This window comes from Nelumbo nucifera, chromosome 6 (assembly GCF_055504915.1).
Source record: "Nelumbo nucifera cultivar China Antique chromosome 6, China Antique-T2T, whole genome shotgun sequence".
Taxonomy (NCBI): Eukaryota; Viridiplantae; Streptophyta; class Magnoliopsida; order Proteales; family Nelumbonaceae; genus Nelumbo; species Nelumbo nucifera.
This window is the reverse complement of record NC_142654.1, coordinates 881,048-908,846: the sequence shown is the minus strand read 5'-3', so window position 1 is coordinate 908,846 and position 27,799 is coordinate 881,048. Positions and strand designations below refer to the sequence as shown.

General features: G+C 37.9%; 1 protein-coding gene across 1 annotated transcript; it reads right to left on the bottom strand.

Moving 5' to 3' along the window:
* On the bottom strand, window positions 1-24,334 carry SRF6 (STRUBBELIG-receptor family 6). Its single transcript, XM_010275491.3, has 16 exons — window positions 24,013-24,334; window positions 22,159-22,291; window positions 21,970-22,041; window positions 21,816-21,881; window positions 21,624-21,695; window positions 21,461-21,532; window positions 20,955-21,026; window positions 20,796-20,861; window positions 20,621-20,686; window positions 20,227-20,534; window positions 17,838-18,121; window positions 17,013-17,284; window positions 16,344-16,473; window positions 803-939; window positions 555-711; window positions 1-420 (listed from the first exon to the last, which is right to left on the bottom strand). The coding sequence occupies exons 1-16, from the start codon at window positions 24,128-24,130 to the stop codon at window positions 268-270; spliced, it is 2,178 nt and encodes a 725-aa protein (XP_010273793.1). The 5' UTR covers window positions 24,131-24,334; the 3' UTR covers window positions 1-267.
* Between the last annotated feature and the right edge of the window lie 3,465 nt (window positions 24,335-27,799).

Genomic DNA, 27,799 nt, shown 5'->3' with positions numbered 1-27,799 from the left:
TCTAGAAATGGTCCAGCATTTTCCTGTTGGTGATTATAAAAAGGATTGTAGGGAATCTAATTAATAGAAGATACAAAAATATAGATGCTTAATTACAAAAAAGAAAAAAAACATCCATGGAAACTTGCTTTGTTTTGGACACTCTTGCAAGGAAAAATAATAACTTCCATCGCTACCCTTCCCAGTTGAAGACAATAAGTCCCCTTTTCATTCTGTAATCAAAGCAACCAAAACACAGCACTCGCCAAGGATCGGACTGTGTGCAACTTAAAACGTGTAATCCTGTACGTCTGGTTCATCTGCTCGTCGAGATCCTCCTTGTTCATCTCCAGTTGTTCTCTTGCTCATGTTTGCTCGCTGCACTAGCCGAACCAATGCTTGCACGACTTCAGACATAGGTGGTCGGAATTCTGGTTCCGGCTGCATAATAAGCATGATTTCAAGATATCAGAAAAATCAAGGCTCTGTAGGGTACAAATGGTAGCATTCAATAACGATGATAACATGAGATCACATCTCTCAGTTTCTGATTGATATACTTCCTAACATCTTACCTGGACACACAGTGCTATGATGTCAGCAAACCGAGAAAGAGATTTGGCAGGGTACAGTCCTTTAAGTGCTGGGTCAACCATTTTATCCAAAGCATCAATGTCATGGAGCTGAGGTGTTGCCCATCGAACCAAAGATTGCTCAGATCTCTGCCTTGAGCTGTCCGAAGCATCAAGTAATAGTTAGGGACAAGGAAATATGAGCAAATCTATTTACAGGAAAAATAGTTAAATGACTATTCAAGTTTTACCTGTCAAATGGTTTCCGACCAGTAAGAAGCTCCAACATAACCACTCCAAAGCTGTACACATCACTCTTAAGAGTATACTGGCCAGACATGGCAACCTCAGGAGCATCGTATCCAGACCCCGCATTATGGTTCAGTGCCTGCAAAAGCCAAAAAGAGATGGGGTAGATGTCAGAAGTAGAACCCCCCAACCCTAACCATTGACAGGAAAAGCTAATAACAACCAAAAAATTGTAACGGACACCAAATCCAGACCTCAAAACCAATGAAACTGGTAGACTGGGGTTCTTAAAATTCCCAATCATCAGTGAGAATGATTTCCTTGACATGATTTTTCCATACACATGCATTGGCACTCTAAACTATGGTGATATGGTGGTGTAAGGAGACTCGAAGGTGGTCATGGAAAGGATGAAAAACTATGAAGGCTTTTGGAAGAGAAGTGCAACAATTGTCTAGGGAGCTGAAGGCAACTTTCAATTGGATTCAAACATCAGCCCATCAAAACTGAATTTTGATGGGAGATGTGTGGGTAATCCAGACCCCTTAGGCATAGGAGGGGTCATTAGGAATGAGGAAGGAAACATCTTAACTTTATAATCAGGACCTGCAGAACAAGGTGATGTGGCATGATGGCTTTTGGAAGAGAAGTGCAACAATTGTATAGGGAGCTGAAGGCAACTTTCAATTGGATTCAAACATCAGCCCATCAAAATTCTGATGGGAGATGTGTGGGTAATCCAGGCCCCTCAGGCATAGGAGGGGTCATTAGGGATGAGGAAGGAAACATCGTAACTTTATAATTGGGACCTAATGGTGTCTTGCCACTTCGCGAGGTCATTGTGGGATTGGGCTTTCTCCTTATTTGGATGCAGCTGGAATCCCCCATCAGACATGCAGGGCCTTTTCTCCCCTTCCTTTTTCAGGTGACAGTTAAAAAGGGGAAGGACAATGTGGAGAGGACTAAGGGCTGCAGTATGTTGGACATTGTGGAAAGAAAGAAACTCCAGGATATTCTCAGAAACTCAGAGAGGAATAGCAGATCTGAGGGCTATCATACATTTTAGGGCGGTACAGTGGCTGAAATCTTTGGAAATATTCACAGATTACACTGTGGATGACATGTTGAGGAAGTGGGGTGAAATTGCAAATTGCATGCAGACCAAGTCAGTAATGAGTGTGGCTTGGACCCCCCCCCCCCACCCAATGGATTATTGAAATTAAACTTTGATGGATGTAGTAGGGAAAACCCAGGACAATCGGGGATCGGGGGTGTTTTTAGGGATGAAAATGGGGTCATCTCTGCTATGTTCTCAGGCCCAATTGGAGTGGGTGACTCCTTTAGAGCTGAGATATGTGCAGTTATGGAAGGAGTCCGGAAAACTAAGGAATTGAACATGTTAAGACATTTATGGAAGTATAATAATGAGAAGAGGAAATTCAAATGGCTGGTGCGGGAGATGGAAGTTAAGACATGTTGGATTAAAAGATCAGCTAATTCCCTAGCTGACTGTTTAGCAAAACAAGGGGCAGAAAGGGATTCTTTGTTTTGGGCTAAGCTGTAACGTTAGTGTCTTTGTATCTTTGTATTTTCTTTTTTCCTTTCTTGAAGTTCTTTGCGACTCTTGGAAGATAAGTGTGTTTGTCTTCCACTTGTAAATTTTCTACTGATGAATTAATGAAAGTGTTATTGATAAAAAAAAAGAACTATTGACTGCAATATCTGGGTATTGATAGACTGATCATCTAGGGTGACTCGAGAACTGTTGTGAACTGGCTGAAGAAGGGAGAGGAGGGGTGACATGGCATCTGAGGAATGAATTCAAGCGATTTAAATGGCTCTCAAAGGACACGACAATCTGAGTTAAATGGTTGAGGAGAACTGCCAACAGCCTGGCAGATGGTCTAGCTAAGCAAGGGGTACAAAGAACTCACTTGTATTGGGCTCAATTGTACAATCTGAGTTAAATGGCTACTCTGCTTTCTTTTTTTTAAACTCTACATGTAATCTGGTAGTAGGACTAGCCTATGGGAGGTGTGGCACAAATTTATTTCATTGTCTATAATTCCATCTACACATGTAAGATAGTTTATTCTGTATTTAGAATCCCTGCATTGGTGGCAAAATAACAACAACAATATAAAGGGGTTATTGTGAGAACCAGAAGTGAGAAATAAGGAAGAATCATTGGGGATTGGTTTAGGGAAATGGTTACAAGATTACCTATGGAACCAGACAAATATTGGCATAGAGTGGTGGTAAGCATGCATGGGAGGCTAAGGAATGGAAATGGATGGAATGTTGAATGATCTGCTAGAGCAACATTAGTATCGCCCAAGGTTTAAAATGTTGGTGTCACTGGAAATATTAGTCATTCAAATATAGGAAACATGTTGAAAATGTTGTACAGAAATATTGTAAAAATAATAGACATGGGGAAAGATTGTGAAAATGTAAAAATATAGAATTATATTTTATAAAATGATAAAAGGCGCATAGGTGCGACCCTTTAAATTTATTTTGTTCCAAGCCATCAAACAAAGCTAAGAAACTAGGGTTAATAGGTAAAAGAATATGTTGCAAAGTTGCAAAGTTGTTATCTATCAAAAAAAAAAGTTGCAAAGTTGTCGGATTGCAAGGCCTTAGAACTCCTGAAGACTGTAGAAAATACTTTCTCAGATGTGACCAATCAAGATAAACGTATTTGGTTCCCTAATCCTTTGGCTGTAGAAAATAATTTCTCTTCTGCTTCCTTTTTCTATGTACATTTTTACCTCTCCTTTAACCTTGCAACCTATTTTGTTTAAAGAAATTTGGAATATCAATGCTTCCAAATTAGGTAGGGCCTTTTGCCAGAAGGTTTTCATGAGAAGATTAACACTTGTGGTATTCATAAAAAACAAAGACCTTGGTGTTCTCCCCTCATGTGTGCATCCTTTGCTATGCAAGTGGGGAAACTGCTTACCACTTGCTAATTGCTAGTATTTGGGATCCATGTAACAAAACCTACTTAACTTGGCATTTTCATTTCAACAAGAAAGGGAGGATCAAAGATTATGTTGCAATGTACAGGGGCAGAGATTAGTTGGACAATTCGGAAGGTGAAAATGCAAGAATCTTTAATGGGAAGGAACGTACAAGTAAGCAACCATTGAGAGTATGGTAGCAAGAGTGATGCATTTGGATGAAGACCAAGAAATTAGTTCTATTCATATTCAATGGACAACATAATTAGGGGATTGTAAGTAGTATCTTATTCTTCAATCACAAGAAGAGTGATTTAGTTGCAATGCTGGCCACCCATAATTGCCTACTTCAAATCAAACTTTGATGTTTGTTGCCTTGGGAACCTAAGACCATCGAGCATTGGAGACAAGCTTAGAGATGGAAACATGTTTTCTCTATGCTCAGGTCCCGTTGGGCATGGAGAGTCACTAAATGATGAATTTGAGGAGGTTGAAGATCTGTTGCTAACCTTGGAGTGAGTGTATCTTGAACTTTTCATCTGACAGATAATGTGTGGGCCCCCCATCCTAATGGTCTGTTCACCTGTGCTTCCTTTTTTAATTCTGTGTTTTTCCTCACAAATTCAACCTTTCCCTTACAAGGAAATTTGGTGCACTCCAATTCCCCCTAAAGTGCCTTTTATTGGGAAGAGTTTCATGGGAAAATCAACACCCTAGATAATTTTAGAAAAGAAAACCTTTTCTTTGTGTCCCCTAAATGGTGCACTCTTTACAAGGCCATCGAAGAGAGTTGTTACCACCTACCTATTCATTTGTTGCAGGTGTTTTTCCTCTCTGTTTGCCTACAAACATTAGCAGTTTATTTGATCTGGCCACCTTCTCATTGGTCACCTCAGGCTGAAGATTTCATCAAGTTAAACTTTGACAAGAACAAATCTTGACAATCTAGGTCCCTCAAGAATAGGAGAGTTTTTAGAAATAAAGATAGACATATTGTTGCCTTATTCTTGAACCAAACGAGTGTGGGGGAGTCAATTAGGGCTGAATTCTTGGTAGTGATTCAAGGGCTACAGATAGCTAGAAAATTAAACTTGAATAAGTTGACTGTAAAGGACACTCTAAGGTAGTAGAAGGGTGGGCTGCAGAAGCCACAGATTATTGTTTGGGTGTATAGAGATGGAATTAAGAAGTTTATATGGTTGACCTGTGATTTGACACTAAATGTTCGGTGGGAGAGGTCAGCTAATGGGCTTACTGATGTGCTAGCAAAGCAAGGGACCAATACGGGTCAGTAGAGGTGTAAATTGGGCCATGCCGCCTGTGGCCCGACACGGATTTGGACCGGCCCAGCACGACAGTCCATGGGCCGTGCCAAGCCCGGCACGATCATGAGGGCCGTGCTGGGCCTGGGGTTTCAGGTCCGCAGGCGGGGCCGACATGACACGACCGAGCGGGCCGTGCCGCCCACGGCCCATATATATTATTTATATATATTTTATATATATAATATTTATATATTTTATATATTTATATATAATATATTATATAAATTACAATTATATAATGATATAGTATATAATATATTAATAAAATAAACAATTGTTTTCAATTTTATTATACTAATTTATTTAATTATTGTATATATAAGCCATTGTATACATCAAAATTCATATAAAATTAAAATTTTAAGTTTTTTTCAATTTTTTTAAATAAATAGCTTTGGCCCGGTCCACAGCCTGGACTGGCCCACGGACCAGCCCGGCCCGAGGTACGGCACGGGCCCGCACCGGCTTGGGCTGTGCCGGGCCAACCCCCCAAGTTACCCCAGGGGAGGGCGGCACGGCCCATTTTACACCTCTACGAATCAGTTATATTGGGCTCAGTTGTAATTTGTAAATCCTTATTTGTATTGTGTCTATTTTGAGAGGTGAAACTCTCACCTCTCTTGGGATGCTTGTAGTGCTGTACATATTGACATTTCTAATGAAATTGAACTTACCTATCAAAAAAAAAGACTCACTAAGAGATGAAGTAGTAGAATTCCTGCATGGATTGAAAATGTAAAGATCGATGCACCTTAACAAATTAATGGTAGAGGGAGATTGAAAGGTGGCAGTGACCTGGATGGTTAATAACAGACAAGCAATATGGCAACATAGACAAGTCAGAAAATTATCAAAAAAGAAAAAACATAGGCAAGTCAGAAAAGAAATTAAGCACTTGGCAAGGGAATTGGAAGTAATGTTTTGCTGGGTTAAACAGTCAGCAAACAGTCTAGCAGATGGATTTGCAATGCAAGGGGTGGATAGAACATGATTTTTTTTTTCTTTTTGTGCGCTCAATTTATGTATTATGCAATTAAAATGGATTAGGTGGATAATATGAGGGGATGGAATGATATAACTACCTCATCTTTGACAAGGACAGTAACCATTTATTTTTCACATTTTCCCAGCTTGAATCAATTCAAGTCAAATTTTGATGGAAGCAGGCTAGGAAATTCTAGTATAGCAAGGATTGCTGGAGTGATTAGAGATGGAAAATCTATTCAGCAACATTGTGAACTTGCAAATAGACCTCAACCCACGTACATATTGTAGTATTAGCAAACTTGCAAACTTTCCACTGTTGGCCATCCATTCTTGCTCAACCCACCTCCTAGAGGTTTACAGGTTACAGAATTGTGTCTTTGAATTATCAGCTTCCAACTAAGGACTCAAAAGAATCTATTGGGCTTATCATGTTTTCTTGGTTAAGGTGCCCAAATAGATCCCTGACATTATATCTTCAGAAGTGATAAATTTGCTGTGCAAGTATATTTTGAAAATTTAAAGAACAACTAAGGGTATTTTTTTCCCTTTTTCTGCCAATCTTGACAGTTGAATACTTTAAAAGGTATATTGTGAGTAGTCGATCAAGACTACAATCCGTCTTGAATTCGAAAAGAAAAAGAAAAGATTTCAGAAGAAAATAAGAGAGTGAGAAAAGTAGAAGCACACGAAGGGATTTAGAGAAGAGAGGGTTGATCTTAATGATCTGCCGACCCACTCTTAATATTTATATATGTTGACTAATTGTAAAAGGGCTGAATTGCCCTTATTGCTTACATGGCAAATAAACTAATAATAAAGCTGAAATAACAAGCTGTAACAACAAACTGAAATAACTACCAATAACTACCAACTAACACTGACATAATTAACAAAACATATGCTATGCTGCCATACGAACACAGTGGGGACCACAGCAGTGGGGTCCACATCAGTGTTCTCTACATTGTGAGTAGTTTTGAAAATCATAGGGTATATTTAAGTAATAAACCCTAACAGTTAAGTGTTTCAACATGCTATATTTGATGTTTCTATCAATACCCCATCCATGTCAGGTGCAAAAATGTGCAAAATGTGGTGTGGCAATATCAAATTAAATCACTCATGATGTGGCCATATCAAATTAAATCACATGTGGTGTGCCCATATCATATTAAATCAGTCGTGGTAGAGCAAGGTTTAGCTGAACACTTTGGCTGTGGAACCAATGATAAGGTTCTACACCAGTAATAAAATACATGGGGTCTGCACCTTTCACAGTGGGGCTCGTGAATTTATTATTGGCATGGAACCTCATCATTGGTTCCACATCCTGCTGAACAGCCAAAGCATTCAGCTAATCCGAATTCGTCTTGGTGTGGTGTGCCCAAATCAAATTAATTTGCATGGAGTCTCTTGAAGGCATTTTTTTAATCCAAATAATATTTAATAATTTAATAACCCAAATAAGTGGGTTGGCTAGTCTGCTAGCCAAATTATCAAATCTATAAAAAAGTATCCCATATGGGAGTTCCCTCTCTTTTAAGTGGGAGGGACAGGTGTCCTTCACCTAGGAGGAGGAGGTAGTTACATAACTACTCCCTATTTAAGCTCCTTAAGGGGAAAAGCTAGAGACGAACGGAGCCACTCTTCGGAGAAAATTATCTCAAGAGATTCTTAAAAAAAGCAAAGGTAAAGAGAAGAAAAGAGAAGCGCTCAAGGGAAGGCAGGGAAGGAAAAGTCTCACTAATACAAGTAGAAAAAAGAAAGTCCTCTCTATGAATACTTCCTATATATGTCTTCTGCTATGTATCCTTCTTTCTCTCTCTTTTATTTTCACTTTTGAGAAAGGAAATATAGAGAGATAAACCATCTACAACCAAGTGCCTCTACTTGGTTGATTATGATCCCTCTTTCGAGACAAAGTTAGGGATTAAACCATCTACAGTCTAATTCTCAAGGGCTGATTATGGTTCCCTTCAAATGAAAATGAAGAGAAGAGGGATAAAACCCGTCTACAATCAAATATTCAGTTTGATTGACTACGGTTCCCTTTTTGTATGCAAAAATCCAAGGATTAAGGCTGTCTACAGTCAGAATTTCATTTGATTGACTATAGCTTATTGTGAAGAAAGGAGTGAGAAAGAAATATTATTTGTATCAAAAAGAAAAGAGAAATGTATTGTTGTATAGTTTCTCAATTGTATTTTCTTTTTCTTTCTTCTCATTCTTGTACACTTGATGTAAAAGAAACGCAAATGAAAAGTTTTTTTTTAAGTACCCTATTGTTCTTTTCTTTTGTTCTATGCATTCATTTCTCCAAGTAAGAATCAAAAGGTGTTCTCTACTTTCTTGTGGGGATGTAAATTAAGGGGAACAATCCGTATGATTCCTTGAGTGGGCCTTACCCAAAATAAAAAAAAAAACTCAATCACTTGATTGAGTGAATTATGTTGCATGAGAATTTATTAAAATTTTCACACCAACAGAGTCATAACATCATAACAGGAAGTAAAGTCAATGAGCAAGAGAATACCTAAAGGAAACAAAGCTTTCCATCATGATAATCAGATTTCTGCCTTTATAATTATGTTGAGGTTGCTGATCTGTAATATTATATTAGAACTAGTGTCCCAAACTTAAGTAAGGGCACATGTGTCTTTTCCATTATGTCAGTAATATAAAACATGTCTGGACGAATGGGAGAGGTAATTTTTCTCTCATTCGAACCAGACTTTTCTTCTCTCATTTTCTCCTCTTTTCTCTCTCTTTCTTTCTTCTTTCTTCTTCTCTCTTCTTGGCTGTTATCAGACTAACAGAACTCAAGGGCAGGCCAAATCATAATATGGTATCAGAGCACAACTAAGCAACTCGGATCTGCCCGGATTTCTGTTTTCTGTGCACTCAATCTAGGGTTTTCTCTTAATTTCTCTGCCATCGATTGGAGATGAGGGAAAGAGCTGAAAAGAAGTGGTTGCCCTCTTCCCTTGGAGGTCCCTATGCCTCCAGTTGTGCTGTTCATGGTTGGTTGCTGTGGTTTCTAAGAAGCCCTCCCCTAATCGATGAAGAGAAGAGGGCTGATTCGTGTGGTGCAGTGGGTGTCTTGTGTGGTCTGATTTTCTTTTTGTGTGGTTTGTTTTTCGGGTGATGAGGTAAGAGATTTCTATGCATATTTTTGTTATGAATCAAATAGGAAGTATGTTTCAGATCGTATGGTGGGATTTCACTGTAGTGTGCTAGGGTTTATGCTGTTTTTTGTGTGATTCGAAGGGGGAGTGGTCCTCATATAGTGTGGTGAGATTTCAGGTAGTCATGGGGTAGGGTTTGTGGTGTAAACAGTGCAATCTTCAGCAATAACAAGTGCTGAAACCAGTGTGATCAAGTAGTGTGCAGTGTGCCGAATTTAGTAATAACAGAATTCAGCAATGGGAGATAGCAGTGATAGCAAATCTAATGTGATGATACCTACTGACCACCTGAATGTTCAAATGACCTCCATTAAACTGAATGGAGAGAATTATGTACCTTGGGATAAATCTGTAGAAGATTTTTTGAAGGCAAAGAAGAAGGTGAAACACATAAGGGAGGAGAAACCCTCCACTGATTCTCATGAGTATGATGATTGGGAACAAGAGGATGCACAGATTATTACGTGGTTATGGAACAGTATGGAACCCAAGATTAGTGTAAATTTCATGTTTCTTGACACTGCCAAAGATGTGTGGGACCATGCTAAGAAATCGTATTCTGGTCAAGACAATACAACCAGAGTATATCAGTTGTATCAAGAATACTTTAATCTGCAACAGGGCAATCAGAGTCTTGAGGAGTACCATGCTAGTATGAGAAACACATAATGAGTTGAATGTTTATCACCCCCTCACTTCTAATGTCAAAATTCAGCAACAACAGAAAGAACAGCTTGATGTGACTCGATTTTTGGTGGGGCTGAAATCTGAGTATGAACCAATGCGGGCTCAGATACTAGGAGGGTCATCTCTCCCTTCCTTAGAAGAGGTGTTTGCTCGACTTCGGAGGACATCCATTGGATCTACTGAGAACTCTAATGTTTCTGATAGATCAGCCTTTGCAGTATCAAGGGGTCGTGGTGTTAGAGGTGGAGCTCGGGGAGCTCAGTCTGGCCGTGGTGGTAGCAGTGGTCCGATATATGGCCGGAGTGGTGGTGGTGGACCTACATATAACCGTGGTGGTGGTCGTACTAGAGGTAGAAATTCAGGGGGAGCCCGTGGCAGAGGACGTGGCTCGGGTCCGAGGAGGTGTGCTCATTGTGGTATGGATGGACATACCATTAATTATTGCTATGACTTGCATGGTCCACCCTCAACTTGGGCCAATCATGCCATGACTAGTGACACCAGTTTCAAACAGGAGAGTCGTTCAGCTGATCAGACGCCTCCTACATCCACAAATGTTCCCAGGAAGGAGATGGTGAGTGTTCCCGTGATGAGTATGAGAGGTTTGTCCAATTCACATCTTAGCAGAACACGGCTACTTTCGCACACTCAGGTATGGCTTGTTTGGCATCCACACCCAATCCCTAGATTATTGACTCTGGAGCCTCCGATCACATGACTGGAACTCCAGGTGTGTTTTCTTCCCTCTCTCATTGCTCAACATCACAATCCGTTACCCTTGCTAATGGTTCCACATCCTCCATTTGTGGTATTGGCAATGTTAACATGACCCCCTTATCTTTATCCTCAATTTTGTATGTCCCTAAATTTTCGTTTAACCTTATGTTTGTTAGTAAGTTGACCAAGTCACTCAATTGCTCTATTACTTTTTACCCTTCTTCGTGTGTTTTTCAGGATCTCAAGACGGGGATGAAGATTGGTAGAGGGCATGAAGTTTATGGATTGTATTATCTTGACGGTGGTGGAAGAACATCAACAGCTCTCCATTCATCTCTCTCTCCTCTCCAGTGGCACTGTCGATTTGGTCATCCTTTGCTGAAAGTTTTGAAGTCTTTGGTTCCTTCGTTGAGTCAACTTTCTGTTTTAGATTGTGAGTCGTGTCAGTTGGAGAAACATCATCGTTTTCCCTTTAGTCCTAGGGTTGATAACCGTGTGTCGAGTCCTTTTTCTTTGGTTCATTCAGATGTTTGGGGTCCTTATAAAGTGATGTCATACTATGGATATAGATATTTTGTCATTTTGGTTGATGATTATTTAAAGATGACATGGCTCTATTTAATGAAAGAAATGAGTGAATTGCTTACCATCTTCCAAAAATTTTATGCTGAGATTCGCAACCAATTTGGTGTTCGCATTAAAATTTTTCGTTCCAATAATGGTCGTGAGTATTTCTCTTCATCATTTCAAGAATACTTGGACCAACATGGCATTATACATCAGACTTCATGTACCTACACCCCACAACAAAATGGGGTGGTTGAGAGAAAAAATCATCATCTTTTGGAAACAGCTCGATCCCTCGTGCATCACATGAATGTTCCCAAACCCTTTTGGAGTGATGCGGTGCTTACTTCTTGCTTCTTGATTAATCGGATGCCCACGTCTATCCTTGATTGTCATTCCCCATTCACTACCTTGTTTCCCACCTTGTCTCTGTTTCATCTTTCTCCTCAGGTTTTTGGGTGTGTCTGCTTCGTCCATAATCTGGGCCCCGGGAAGGATAAGTTAGATGCACGATCCATTAAGTGCATCTTCCTTGGCTATTCCCGGACCCAGAAAGGGTATAAGTGTTATCATCCTAGTTCTCGACGTTCCTTTATGTGTGCTGATGTTACCTTCTTTGAGTCTACTCCATTTTTCTTGGGGTCCGGTGATGCTTCTTCCTCCTCATCACCTCCTCCTCTTCCACTTCCAGTTGCGGATTCTGTTCCCCTTGTTCTAGCTGTGACCAAGTCCTTGCCTCCAGTGCCACCACTTGTTGAACGGCCACCTATCCGTCAAGTGTATACACATCGCCCACATGTACCGGCTGCTACTCCTCCAACTCCATCAACGTCGACAGATCCGGTAGTTGTCTCTACACCAGCCCCAAACCCAGTATCTGATCTTGATCTTCCCATTGCCTTGCAGAAAGGTAAACGCACTTGTACCCTTCATCCTATTTCTAATTATGTTTCACTCACTCACCTTTCCGCTTCCCATCGCTAGTTTATCTCTTTGTTATCCTCAATTGTTGTCCCTAAGGATGTCCAGGAAGCCCTTGCCTCTACAGGGTGGTGTCGTGCAATGGAAGAAGAACTCTCAACTCTAACTCATAATCATACTTGGGACCTCACCACTCTTCCTCCCGGGAAGCAGGCTACCGGTTGTAAGTGGTTTATACTGTTAAGTATTTACTTGATGGTAGTGTAGAGCGCCTGAAAGCTAGATTGGTGGTACTCCCAAACCTATGGTATTGACTACACAGAGACATTCTCCCCAGTTTCTAAGATAGGCTCGGTTCGTGTTGTGATCTCTGTTGCTGCTATGTATGATTGGCCCCTCTATCAGCTTGATATCAAGAATGCTTTCTTGCATGGTGATTTGCTCGAAGAGGTCTATATGGAGCAACCGCCGAGGTTTGTTGCTCAAGGGGAGGATGGTAAGGTATGCAGATTAAAGAAGGCTATTTATGGGCTTAAACAGTCTCCTCGAGCATGGTTTGGTAGGTTTAGTGAGGTGGTAAAAAAGTTTTGTATGAAACAATGCCTAGTTGATCATTTTGTCTTCAGTCATAACTCTCAGGCAGGAAAAATCCTATTGGTGGTATATGTAGATGATATTGTTATTACCGGGAATGATAAAATGGGCATTGACAGGTTGAAGACTTTTCTATAGGAACATTTTCAAACAAGGGACCTTGGTAAATTGAAATGTTTCTTGGGGATAGAAATAGCAAGGTCTAAGCATGGTATTAATTTGTGTCAGAGGAAATATGTGCTTGATTTGCTGGAGGAAACAGGTTTGTTAGGTGCTAAACCAGCTGAAACACCTATGAAAACAAATACTAAGCTGAGCAGTGATATGGGTGAAGTGTTTGAAGACCCTGGCAGATACCGGCGACTTGTAGGTAAACTGAACTACCTAACCATTACTCGGCCAAACATTTCATTTGTGGTTAGTGTGGTAAGTCAGTTCATGCAGAAACCTCTGGTTCATCATTGGGATGCGGTTCTAAGAATTGTGAGGTATTTAAAAGGGGCTCCTAGTCGTGGTTTGATATACAAAAGTGGTGGAAAACTTGAAATAGAAGGATATACTGATGCTGACAGGGTCGGTTCTATGTTTGATAGGAGGTCTACCACAGGCTATTGCACTTTTCTTGGGGGTAATCTGGTGACATGGAAAAGTAAGAAGCAGACAGTCGTGGCGAGAAGCAGTGCAGAGGCAGAATATAGAGCTATCGCACATACTACTTGTGAATTAGTGTGGCTAAGGAACCTTCTACAGGAGATAGGATACAATGTTAACACTCCAATGAAGCTCTATTGTGACAATCAAGTTGCAGTTCATATTTCTTCTAATCCGGTGTTTCATGAAAGAACCAAGCACATAGAGGTTGACTGTCACTTTGTGAGAGAGAAGGTGCTGAATGGAGTGATAGACACCACATATGTTAACACAGGGAACCAGTGGGCAGACTTATTTACTAAAGGGTTGAGTCGGGGAAGAGTGGACTACATATGTAACAAGCTGGGATTATATGATATATACTCACCAGCTTGAGGGGGAGTGTTAGTGTAGGGATATTTCTATCTTTATACTTATGTTGAGGTTGTTGATCTGTAATATTATATTAGAACTAGTGTCCCTCACTTAAGTAAGGGCACATGTGTCTTTTCCATTATGTTAGTAATATAAAACATGCCTGGTCAAATGGGAGAGGTAATTTTTCTCTCATTCGAACCAGACTTTTCTTCTCTCCCTTTCTCCTCTTTTCTCTCTCTCTTTCTTTCTTCTTTCTTTCTTCTTTCTTCTTCTCTCTTCTTGGCTGTTATCAGACTAACAGAACTCAAGGGCAGGCCGAATCATAATAGCCAATTTCAGAATATATATTTGAAAGGTAAAGTTAATACTTTTATTTAAGGGCACAATTTAGTTGAGTAGTTTGAACTAATAACGAAGACATAGGGCTGTCAACGGGTCAGGTCTGGGTCGGGACAGGGTGTCCCAGTCCCAAACCAATTATTAATCAAAACAAAACATACACCTAGAACCATCCTAATTAATAATTGGGATAATCGGGTCTGACCCGACAAACCAAATTATACTGAGTTTTCTTTTTTTGATAATTGAAACTTAATTCATTACTCGAAAGAAAGATCTGTTACAAATAAGCCCAGAGAGAGGCTCAAGCTGCAGCCTCACTCTTTAAAAACAAATCAGAACTACATGAGATACAAGTAACCATTAGTAGAGAGATTATACACAATCACAAAGGTGCCCAGATTATAATGACAGTTATAATTATTTATGTAAATTATAACATAAAACTTGATTTCTGATAATATAACCTCAATAAAAATGACAGTAAAATAGTAAATCATTTATGTGTTAATAATAAATCAAGTGTTTTTAATTAAAATCATCTTACCTATCAAATTTACCATCTTAGACATATAATATAATAAAAATTACAAAAAAAACTAAGAAATCTTTATATACCATTAAGACAATAATCGGTTCAGGTCCGAACTGCTTCGTAACAAGCAAGAACCAGAATCGGTCCAATTATTAATAGGGAAAAAATCAAAGAACCAAAACCGATATAATTGATTTGGTTCAGTTTGAACGGTTGCGTAGAATCAAACCATTAGCAATCCTATTTTCTTTCAATTTTTAATTTTTAAGTTGTGGCAACTGATGAGGAGTAGAAGTGTAGTTGGGGTCTTCCTAGAAACAAGATTGTAGCATGGGTTACTACACCCAGTTGGAACTTGGAAGTGAACATGTAAGTTGCTGATACATCCATTTAGAACTGACGTGCTAATCCATGATTGGCTGCAGTAGCCCATGTTGCACATATTGTGTCTAGTAGATCACCAAGGAGAGAATGAAAAAGAAGCTAATAAAGGTTCAACATTTGTGCATACTACAAATTACTGTTTCGTGTGCATGTAACACCACATACACCAAGAAGAAAAATGAAAATAGGGATGAAAGTAGGAGTATGAGAGAAACAAAAATGCAGTGAGATATAGCACACCACACTCACAAAATTTTCTAGAGGAAGAGAAGAAATAAACAATTTTCAAGGGAAAATTTTAGAAAAAAAAAAGGAAACTTGATCATGGAGAAAAGACCAAAAATAGAGAGCACAAAACTCTCTTTTTATTATAGGCACTATATGACATAAATGTACCCATAGAAAGAGCTAAAGGAAAAATATACCATTTTTTCTAACTAATTATCTTTCTCAACTTTCACTTCAAGTGGAATATAGACACTTTTTGTAATTATATTTTAGCTGGTTAGTTAAAAGATGCCCACTTGCTCATTCACTTAAAAATGTTTTCAAAGCTCATAATTTCATCATTCTCTAGAGGCAAGAGTTCTACCTCCTCAAATGTGATGCTACGCCAAAAGAGGTCCTCCATCTTGAATCAATTCAAGTTAAATTTTGATGGAAGTAGGCTAGGAAATTCTGGTACAGAGCAAACATTGCTGGAGTGATTCGGGATGGAAATGGAATGATTGTGACACTTTATCAGGTCCAACATAAAAAAAGAAGATGCACTAAAGGCTGAAAAGTTGGTCCTCCATTATAGTTTAAAACTTGCTTCTTCGTTAAATCTCAAAGATCTCTTGATGGAGGGAGATTCCCGCACTACTGTGAATCACTTATTAAACAGCAATCTAGGCCCATGAAGATAAAAGAAACACTAAAAGATACAAGATGATAGGGTAGCTGACGTGTAGATTCAGTGGATTCAAAGAGAAGGAAACAAACTGCTAATGTTTTTTTCCTTTCTTTTTTTTTCCGCGGGGGGAATGATAACCGAACTATTGATTAGCATGTACAATTAAAGGGGTGTAAAGGAGTTGGTAGCAGGACCAGGTTTACTTGTACAGCATAACATTCTTTATTAATAAATAAAGTTATCAGTTAACCATTAAAAAAAGGATCAGGTGGATTGTTTCCAACCCAAGTTGTAGGGATGCTTCACATACTGTATATACATCATTTTTTCTTATACATTAATAAAACTTTACAGTTACCAATCAGAAACAAAGAGAAAGAAATTTCAGTTTTCCACCACCAGCAGTAAAACTATGGGAAGAATGAAGCCTCACCTGATCTGCATTGATGAAGCTTGCCAAGCCACAGTCTGAAAGATGAGGATTCAGCTCTATGTCCAGTAAAATATTCACTGACTTGAAATTCTTAAGAACAATGGATGGCGAGCAAACTTCATGCAAATACCTAAATAGAATTTCTTTATAAGTACCAGTCATCCCATCCATAATGATCCTTACAGTGAGAGAGAGAGAGAGAGAGACTGATTCCTAATGAAAAAAAAAATCACTACGATAAAAGTTGACTACAAGCCTTGGGAACTTTTGTAGCAAGCATTGGAGCACCCAGTCCTAGGCCTTAAGAGAACCCAGACAAATTGGTAATAGACTCGGGTGAAAATTTTTTATTTGGTATGTAGGTGATAACTCAATTACATGATTGTTGCCTGACATAACCATTATTAAGTTGAATGGCAATTATAGAAATTAAATGAATTTCCAGAGAGTTGAAATAGAACCATATAGGAGTATAGGACTACTAAAATGCTAAGTTTCATTTGGTTTTTTTTCTCCAATGACCCAAATATGTGATTCTGGGGGCTTCCCATCATATTATGGTAAAAGATACCAAGTTTCCAAAAAAAGGTCTAGAATCAAACATCACTACTTAAAATATCTGTTTTTAAACAACTGAAAAGATCTATTGCACATCTGAGGTTAACTTACTCTAATGCTCGTGCAGCTCCAAGAGCAATTTTAACACGAGTGTTCCAAGTCAATGGCTTGCTGTATTCATCTGAGAGGTGCAGGAAGTCATGCAGCGAACCATTCCTATGAAACTCATACACTAGGAGGTGTTGCCCATGCTCAGAACAATAACCCACCAGCTCAGTCACATTTGGGTGGTGCAGCCGAGAGATGTTCGAAACAACTTCAATGAAATCTTCAGAAGATTGGTTGGGAAGCACAGACGAATCTATCTTCTTCACAGCAAGAACCTAAGCATAAAAAAGAATAAAAGTTAAAATTTATCAACAGAGAAACTATAGAACCTTATAATAGCATTAAAGCCATTGAACTGGTTCCTTATTTCCCAATCTTCTTGGGTGCAGGGATTTTATTTTCAAGTTTCCATCATATTCTTGGAACACCCAGGAGAAAAAAATAATTGAACAATGAATACAAAATTCAGTAGAACGACAACAATTTCAAAGTGGTTTTCTTTCAGAATAGAAACATATAATGAATGCTCCCCTTCCTCACCCCCCCCCCCAGTGCAAAAAAAAAAAGATAAAAGATAAAACAAAATCTGGCCAAATGATGCAACCATTACTTCCTCATAAATCAGGTAAATAAGCACTGGAAAGGAAATATACAACAAAGAAAGAAAGGGAAGTTATGCATCAGGGAGATCATACCCTCCCATCATCAAATTGAGCCCAACAAACATGTCCAATAGACCCCTCTAACCAATAAGGTTTTCTATATTGAAGCTAACTGGAAAGGAAATATACAACAAAGAAAGGGAGCTTATGATCAAGGAAATCATACCCTCCCATCATCAAATTGAGCCCGATAAACACGTCCAATAGACCCTTCACCAATAAGGTTTTCTATACTGAAGCTTCCTGTAGCCATCTGCAGATCAGCTACTGAATACACTGTGGCACTTATCGGATCTGTATTACCCTTTTTGACAATAACTGGCTTGTTCGAAAAGTCATCATCATCAAATGATTTGTGCCGATCAATAGGTGGTGGTTTAAGGTTAATTGGTGTGGAAGTCTCAAATGTCTTGGTGCTAACTGCTGGTGGAGCCTGGATGGACTTCATCTCTAAAAAGCAAGTGCCAATGGTAACAAGTAAGCAATTGAATATGAATGAAACACTTTAAAATAGTGAAAAAGGGTCCTTGAAGATGAATGAGAAACTAACAAGATTTACCAGTGGTAACAAGTAAGCAATTGAATGTGCAATGGCACAAGCATATGCATTACAATCTCTCTCTCTCTCTATCTAGAACTAATAAATAGATAGATAGAGAGAGAGAGAGAGAAACAAGAATAAATTAATATCTAGAGATGATAATTTTATTAATTATAATGCATCATCTAGAACCTATGGCTAAGGTGGATAACATGGGAGAAAACTAAAATAAAAAAATACTCAACATTTTCTGTTTTCGGTTGAAGTAGCATAAATAATCTCGTAAAGGCAACATCTAAAGTCCAGACTTCATTGTCAAGTATCTATTCTATATACTTAAAACACAGTTGTCCAATCATCTGAAACATCTCCCCACTATTTTTCTAATTTTCTAAAATTTTGTAGTTTTTAACATAATCTCTACTATCTCATGTTCCCAAACATCCAAAGCATCTTCCCCTCCTAAATTTTCTCCAAAACTATCTCATATTCCCAATTAAAATATTAACATTGAAGTTAAAATTTAAATATAAATATAAGTAAAAAAATCTAAAATACTAATATGAGAAAAAATAGATAATAAATAGGATAAAACAATAACAGTGAAATATGATAATTAATAATTAATTATAAAATGTTATTATATTTATAAATAATTACATATTCTTCTAATAATCATTAATTGTAATTAATAACGAAAATTATAATTTTAATCCATTTCAGTTATAGCTCAAATTATAAAAATTAACACGAATCAAATAATAAAACAATAAAATTAATAAATGCATTAGTTTTATGAGTATTTTTATTAATTTAAATTCCATTTGAAAATAATTAAAGTTAACATAAATTAGTAGCAATAAACAAAATTAATTTTAATATTAAAATTTATTAATTTTAAAATGAACTTTAAACTTTTTATTAATAAAAAATAATAAAAGTGTATAATTTTAAAGTTAATTTTTGCTAATTTATAGTCCATTTAAAAATAACAAAAATTAATCCAAAATTTGACCACTCTCATTGGGGTGCAACTAGGATTGCAATTAAACTGGCTAGACATAACCTAAAAAATAATGCTTGAGTTGGACTTGAACCAGCTTGACTCAATTGAGAATAGGGGTGATCATTTCCAACTCAGACCAACCCAACCCAGCAACTTCTGGGCTTGGACCTCAGTCTTGTTTTTAGCCCCGACACAGGCCTAGGCCTACATCAGGCTCGGAAATTTTAGGGTCAGGCAAGAGCTCAATACTTCAGATCTGGCCTGGCCTACAATATGTACAATATACTGTGTGTGTGTGTGTGTGACTGTGTTTTGTTTTATATTATACTATATTATATATGAATATTATAAAATAACACTATATTATTTTTATAAATTATAAAATATATTTTATATATAATGTAATAAATTATGTGTGTATTAAATACACTGTAAGGCCCAAATCTAGCCCATTATCACTCCTAACTGAGAATGTCATTAGGCTCCTTCTGCTTCAATTTCTCTTAACAAAGCCCATACATATGAGGCCCAACTTGTACACTATATTGAGGGATTTCTTTCCAAAAACATGATTTTTTATCAATATCCTGAAAACATGATCAATTAATAACCAGAACAAGTGTTAGTGTATATGCTAAAAATGGTCTCCCTCTAAGTAGTAAAATATGAGGATACAATTAAAATTAAGATCAAGGTACCTCAATTGTATGGTAAGGTTGCACTTGTGGTACACCATTATCATGCATACATTTACTAAGTATAAGGTAAATGATGAATGAGTTCCATTAAATTTCCCTTTTCCTAGCTGGGGATGTTAAACAAATTACAAGTTGATCAAGGAGAACAAAGACTCTATTTTTCTCAAAGAAGGAAAAGGAAAAATGGCACATATCAATATCAAGACCAAATTGCAGCAAGACAAAATTGGCAATTGTCAATTGCTCATACAACATAACAGTCAACAAAAAATATTTCCATTTATTTAATTTCAACCAGAATCTCCATTACCTCGAATTTCATTTGAAGCAAGGGGGGTAAAAGGCTGATCCGTGTCATGTTTTTCCACATCTGAGAAGGATTTTCTAGTTCTCTTTTTTATCAAAAAGAATGCTACAATAGCACCAACAACCAAAATTGATATCACAATTCCTGCAATCCCTCCAGCTCCAATGCCTGATTTTTTCCCATCTCCACTACCATCTGATGAGTTACTATTGCTTCCAGATTTGTGATTTCGGTTGGTATGATCACCAGGTGGAGGTGTATATGGTGGAGGTGGTGGTGCAGGGCCTGAGTTCCAAGAGTTACCTTGAGTTCTGGAATGAAAATAGTAAATGTCACATCCAAATAATCACCAACATTTCACATAAAGGTATTAGTCATGGTCCTGTAAAATGCTTACTGCAAATTCTTTATATTTTTCAACTGTTCAGGAATCCATCCATTGAAATGGTTGTTTGCAACATTCCTGAGAGAGAGAGAGAGAGAGAATAAGATGAGCCAAATGAAAAGAGACCCTTTTTAAGAGAAATAAATATCAAATAAGCTTTTCAATTTTGGAAATATGGATTACTCACAGATTATCAAGGGGAAGATTTGCAAGGACATCAATAGGACCTGTAAACTGGTTATTTTCTAAATACCTGCATGATCATAAATAAGTAACAAAAGATTGAAACAAGATCTACTATGAAGTAAAAAAAAAATCAGATAACCCCTTTTCTCTATCTACTTACATTGTATTCAAACTTGAAAGAGAGCTAAAGCTCTCAGGAAGATTTCCGGTAAACGAATTGAAAGATAGATCCCTGGAGCAGAAAAGTGTTATTGTTATTACTATTATTAAGTAATTATTCTGAATTTTGATTTTGTTATTGCTTTTGTAACTTTGAACTTCAGTGAGAATGCCAAATCAAAATGATAGCTGCTGGGTTTGAATAAGTTTAAATCATATTTTACAATGGGTATCAGACTTAGCATAAAGCATGGGAAGCCACCTGCTTGCACTAATACTAATGCCATTTGGCACAAACCAAAGTAAATTTTGAGGCCCCTTACAAATCACAACCCACAGTAAACTTCAAGGAAAAAATACGAATGCAACACGGAATGTCTTATTATCAATAATTGTCACAAGTACACAGCAATTAAACCCAAATAAGATGCTGCATATTCAAATATCATGGTGAACCCATTACTATTATCATATTTTTCTAAAGTAAATAGGATCATTGTAGCTTACAATGTGGTGAGGGCAGAAAGCTGTCCAAACATGTCATTTAGTTGGCCCTGAAGTTGATTGTGACTGATGTTTCTACATTCATACAAAAAATGCGTCTTTAGTTTCAGTCATTTAGATTGACTTAGTTACTGAAGAAAATTCCACTAGAACAAATTTGACTCACAGGTATTTAAGAGAAGTCATCTGAGAAATAGAATACGGGATTCCTCCATTGAAAGAATTTCCAGCTAGGTTTCTGCAGATCATAAATCAGACTTGAGGTCAGTGGAAAGAAAGGGTGAAGAAAAAAGAAAAATTTATCAGAAGGTTGCTATAAAAATCAACAATAGAAAAAGTTTACACTGATGAAACTCACAGTTGCTGCACATTTGGAGGAAGTTGATATGGTATCTGGTTTCCAAGAAAGTTGTTGCTTATGTCTCTGTATGAATTTCAGCAAATCATTTCAACAAGCTTAAACTAAAATGTAAACAGATAATTAAGGGTTTTCAGAGAAGTGTGCTATTTACAGGGTGGTTAATGAAGTTAAACTCGATAGTTGGTATCCCATTGATCCAGTAAGCCCAAGACCTGATAATTTGCTGATGAAACATTAAACAGCAGAATCAGAAAGAAATACAGAATTGTTGGATGCTTAGACATACCATATCAAGCAAAATAATCAATCTAATAAAAATAAAAGAAAGAAAGGAAATTACATTTCTGTAACTGCTTGGCCTGAACAAGTAATGCCTTTCCAAGAATTCCCACATGGATCACCACCAGCTGAGCTCCAACCCGTCAGCTGAGCTGCTGAGTTTAGACTGCTGTACATAATTCTAAGAGCAGAAGCTGTGCATTTAAGAAGTCATGGGGATCAGCAGACTATCAAATCCAAATGCACCTGTAAATTTAGTGTTTTCCCTGCTTCTTGTTTGATAGAAGGTTTCCATATCTATAACGTGGAAAACTGGACACCACCCAAGTTCCACGGACGTAATTCATAATGTGCACATATCCCATGAACATTTTTAAGAAAAGCATAATTTTAATTTATAAATCAAAGGGAAGGAAGCATACTCTGTCAATATGAAACTGTAGCAAGAACATCACCCAAATAGAAAGAATACAAAATATCCACAAAATCTTCAAAAAGAAAAGAAAGAAAAACAGTGCACAGGGAAGAAAAAAGAAAAAGAGCGACTATTGTTTTTTTATATGCAGGAGAGATAAAGATAGCTTCATGATAGAAGGAGAGATCACCATGTCCTAAGTTTGCTACTATCTGTTAGAACTTCTAATTTATTAAAACAAAATCCCAGGTTCATACTCCCTAAGGTTAACCATCCAAAGCCAAATAAAACACTACTCTGGGAATCCATCTTCAAATCCCAGGCTCATAATTCCAAAGGTTAGTCATCCAGAGACAAGAAAGAAACGCCAATGTTGCAACATAGCAACCATAACCAATGCAAAAAAATGCTACTACTTTCAGAACTCTTGCCTCTGATATCTCAACCTTTTTCTTAAAAAGCCCAAGGTATCCAATTGAAAATGTAAGAACAAGAATAGTCTTATGGAAGCAATCTAGCATTCATCTGTTAAAGGATATAAAAAATTGCTTTCTAGTTTGCTACAGGAAGAAAATTTTCACTTCTTTGGTCACTCCTGTGTCTTCTCAAAAGGCAGCACTTCGTCATCTACAACCCAAGACCCATTTTCAGAGGCCAGAAATCTTTTGGACCAATAGTAAGAGAACAGAAAGGAGGTCAGTAAACGTTCTCGAAACTAAAAACTGCAACATTTTAGCAACCTTGGAGAAATCGCAACCAAAACCGAATCAGCGTACAAAAAGAAACAAAACAACTAATGTCACAAGCAGCCATTCTAACCAACAACGCTTAACTCCTTGGCAAGTTGGCATCGCTCTTTTTAGACAAAAGAATCAAAGATGCAATATTACCTTGGCATTGGTCCAAAAAGAAACAAAACGACTAATGTAAGAAGCAGCAATTCTAACCAACAACGCTTAACTCCTTGGCATCACTCTTTTTAGACAAAATAATCAAAGACGCAATATTACCTTCTACCAGATATCATTCAAGAAAGAAGGGGGAAAAAGGGAATTTTATTTCCTCTATCTAGTAAATACGTGCTTTCCATCTCAGAATTTTAACAAGCTAAAAAACATAGAAAAGGAAGAAAAGGAAAAAAAAAAGAACCCCTTTCGAAAGCAAGAATCAAAGAAGCGAAATAACAAAAATAAGATCAAAAGGATCCATTTCAATAACTCGAAATCTACTTAAACTAGACAGTATACCAAATAAAAGCATGCAACATATCATATACACACCTCAACAAACAGCACCCAGTCCCCATAGTCAATCCAAACACAAATCAAGCTCACACTAACAAAGCAATGAAGATCTTACCAAGCATTGCACCTTAAATAATCATACAATGCCCAAACACATGAACAAGCAACCAACACCTGACTTCAAACCAAAACTTAAAGACAGTAAAAAATGACTGAACCACAGAAATAGGTTTCAAGAGAGGATCGAAATGCTCACCATCAGTTTCATTTGTGGCACCATTGACGAACCCCGGAATCCAGACAGAAAGGAAGACCACAACAACCCAAACCTCCATAGTCTCTCGCCAGAGTGCCCGAGCAACAGACCCCTCCATTAGCCTCCTCTTCCTTCCTCCTCCTTCCTCCTTTCTCCTTTTCTTTTCTTTTTTTTTTTCCTGATTTTATACACCCAGATGTAAGTAAAGCTGGCACAGACGGCGAGAAGAATCTAAAACCACAGAAAGTCTTAATAATTCACCAAAACAATACACGCATTCAGGGTCTTAGCTTGTTTTTCTATTATTTTCTATTGCTTAACCCATGACCAGAGGATAACTCTGAAGCAGCATCAAGAATCCCCACCCCTTCACGCCGTTACTTTTCACAAACTAACGGCGACTAACGATTCACGGGACTCTCGCAAAAGGTTCCTCTTATTGGTTCGTTGAATCAGAACTAGCCGTAGGATCCACACCAACGGTCCAAAATTTTCTCCCTTGAACTTTGTTTCGTTTGATTTCTTTCCAATTATTTTTCGTCGTAAAAGTTAAAACTTTGGATCCGTCCGTCAACGTCAGAGAAATTATATGATTTTTCTCTCCCTTACCTTTTTCCCTCTCTCGCTTTTTCCCCTATTGCAATCCTACTTATCGTGCAAATAAGATTTTAACCGCTCTTGTTTACTGTGCTGAAGTCCCTCCGACAAATAATTTTCTTTTTACAGATACCCTTTTTTTCCGGCCCAATTTCTTTTTTTGTTAAGTTCCGGCCACGATTTCGGGGACTTGAATTACAAATTCAGAGATATAAATTCTAAAAGAAAAAATCAGTAGGACAAAATATCTTTTATTCTTGTACTTGACATGTCTGATCTTAGATCCGAGAAAAACCGGTAGGATAAAAATAGTGTTCTTAGAAATCCCCTAACAGTTTCCGAAGGAATGTTCTATCTAATCTCTCCGTCTTTTCATCTCTTAATCTTTCTCTGTGTCTGTGCGTGCGCGCGTAACAAAGAATGTTAATTTTGTCTTCAATCAACGCTCAAGGTCGAGTATCTCCTTTTAGAAGGAAAGTGTTCTATCTATCTGCGTTGGCACGTTTCAGCGTTTCGAGCTTGGTTTCAACAGTGTCTGTATTCTGTAGGAGAAAAACATGCATCTTGCTTAAGCCTTGCATGAGCTAAAACCTGAGCAAGCTTCAAAACCGAACCGACTAATTGAGATTCAAAAAAAGAATCATTTCACGGCCGAAAATATGGCAACGCTATTCCAAGATGCTACTGTTCACTTCATACTAGCCTGACTTTTGCTCCGGCGGTAGCCGGTAAGGTAATCCAGATAGTAAGAGTATATTCCTCTCGACCGGGTTTAGATTCACTTTTACGCGCAGTAACCAATAAGAAGGATGGATATACACGAGATCTCACAACTAATATGTTATTGTTATTCTTGGTAAGATAGTTGTATTTTTTTTAATTATTTTAGTATTCGGTAAGATAGTTCATAGATTTATGTTATTGTCAATGTTCAGTTGTTCACCAACAGGACAAGGACCTTGGTGATGATTAGATTAAAGGAATTTCTTTATTTCCAATTTCTCTGAATCGTATTATCGCGACCGTTCAAACCGAGTCATCCAAAAATAGAAAGTGATAACAAATGAATCACCAGATTGGTGCAACGTGTACGACGCAGATAAAAAGACTCGTATCGTCCATTGAATTTTGACTATGATTAGGAGATATAGGTAATTTCTTGATTTTTATTAAGTAATAAAATAAAAATTGTTGGCAAATCCAAATGCCAGGTGGAAGCGGAAAAATTATGCTACTACCACGCTGGAAGACGTCACTACCGCGTGCCACGTCGTGGTTGATAGTAGATACAGGTTGTCTCCAATGCATAAATGAAAAGGGGGCACGGCACCTCGGGTCGTGTCGGTGGCTCTTTGTCTTTGATTCCACTGAAAATTAATTACACTTGCGCAAATAGTGTTGTTATTCTACATGGATTAATGGGAAAAAGGTAAAAGAGAAATGAAAATGTCCCAAAACACCAATGTAGTTATTTTAGATCAAAATGTTTATTCTTTAAATTTTTTCCTCATATTAATCGCCAGCCCAAAACCCTCACAATCTCTTTCTTTTTAAATTGGTTTGTTTTTCAAATTTGTCCTTTACATCAATCATTGAAAAGCAAAGTTGCAATTTTAAATTCTATATTTTTAGTTATTTATAAAATGTGTATTGTTTTTTAGAAACCAAAATCAATAATAATTATATAGGTATTTTAGACATTTTGTGCCCCTTTTTAGAAGATTATAACAAAGTGGGTCTACTTGCAACTATATCAAAAAGTTAAGGGGAGATTTCAACAATTTGCCCAAACTAAAAAACGAGATATTAGAATAGAGGTGAGGATATGGAAATTTTCCCTATCCCTATCAGATATCTGACTTCTCCAACCTGATGGGGTTGGGGATGGAGATTGCCTTGGTGGAACGAGGGCGAGGACAGGGGTGAGAGGGGAATTCCCCACCTTGCCCTAGCATCAATTATATATATTAAATGTATAATATTCTTTATACCAAAACATGTTTAAAATATCTATATATTTGAAACATTCCCTTATTTTAAGCAAGGTTCAAAGTATCGATATAGGGCGATACGCCGATAGGGCGTATATCGGTACTCTTTTTTTTATTTTTTTTTTATTTTTTTGAATCTAGTTCAGAGGGGCCAATTTAAGGCTGATTTACCCCTTGAACCACTTTTTGACCTGAAACACCCCATGTAGGGGCATATCGGGAAGGCTCCAATACGATATGTATTGGCCGATACGGACCGATATGTATCAATACTTTGAACATTGATTTTAAGTAACTCTATTTTTAAAGTAATTTTAATTTAAAAAATTTAGAGATTCTAGTCCCCTAGGAAACACATTTCTATCAAGACTATGGACGAAGGGTCATTTTTATCCCTAACGGAGATCAGGATCATGATAGAGATTTGTTTCAAAGGCAAGTAGGATGGGGAATATGATTCCAAACTGGCCTTGTTGCCATTCCTAAGTGGAGGCAACCGATATGTTGAAATCAGCCCCCCACAAGATAGTTTCCCACAACATCCCACAGTACATCCTCGCTGTGAATAGGGAACATCTCCTGATGATGATGTATCACCATTTTTAGTATTATCATCGGGAGATGTTCCTAATACACGGCGAGGATGTGTTGTGGGAAACTATCTTGTGGGGGCCTGATTTGAACTCGCAACCGATATGAATGGGAATCTGCTACCACCATAATGCTCCCAACCTTGTCCTAACAGGCTATTGCAACAACACATTGAGAACATCTCATTTGTCAAGTTCAAATCTGTCCCCACTGAATGCACCAAAAAATGTTGCACAGTACATCCCAACCAAGTATTGGAAATATCTCTCAATGGCAAATATGGAAGATATTCTCAATGTACGCAAAGGTGTGCATGTGGGGCGTTTTAGGGCACATTCTTGGGGTTAAATGTGAACTCCACACTCGTCATACATGAGAAGATGTTTCCAATGTAAGACTCTAGGAATGGCAACGGGGTGAGTTCGGGGCGGGGAGTACATTCCCATCCCCGACCCCGACCCTCAAATCACCCCCCATCCCTGTCCCTGATCCCCGACGGGAAAAGGAATCCCCCCTCCATCCCTGACTCCGACGAGGATGAATTCACCGTCGGAGACCTGAATCCCCGAAACTAAGAGAGAGAGAGGACCATTGGGACTTGGGAGAGT

Excerpts from the sequence above, each read along its gene's own strand:
- SRF6 (XM_010275491.3), bottom strand. The coding sequence starts at position 24,130 with ATGGAGGGGTCTGTTGCTCGGGCACTCTGGCGAGAGACTATGGAGGTT. Across the intron at positions 18,122-20,226 it reads TGCTTCAAATGAAATTCGAG|AGATGAAGTCCATCCAGGCT; the intron begins GTAATGGAGATT and ends CTTGCTTTTTAG. Across the intron at positions 712-802 it reads GGTCGGAAACCATTTGACAG|CTCAAGGCAGAGATCTGAGC; the intron begins GTAAAACTTGAA and ends TGCTTCGGACAG.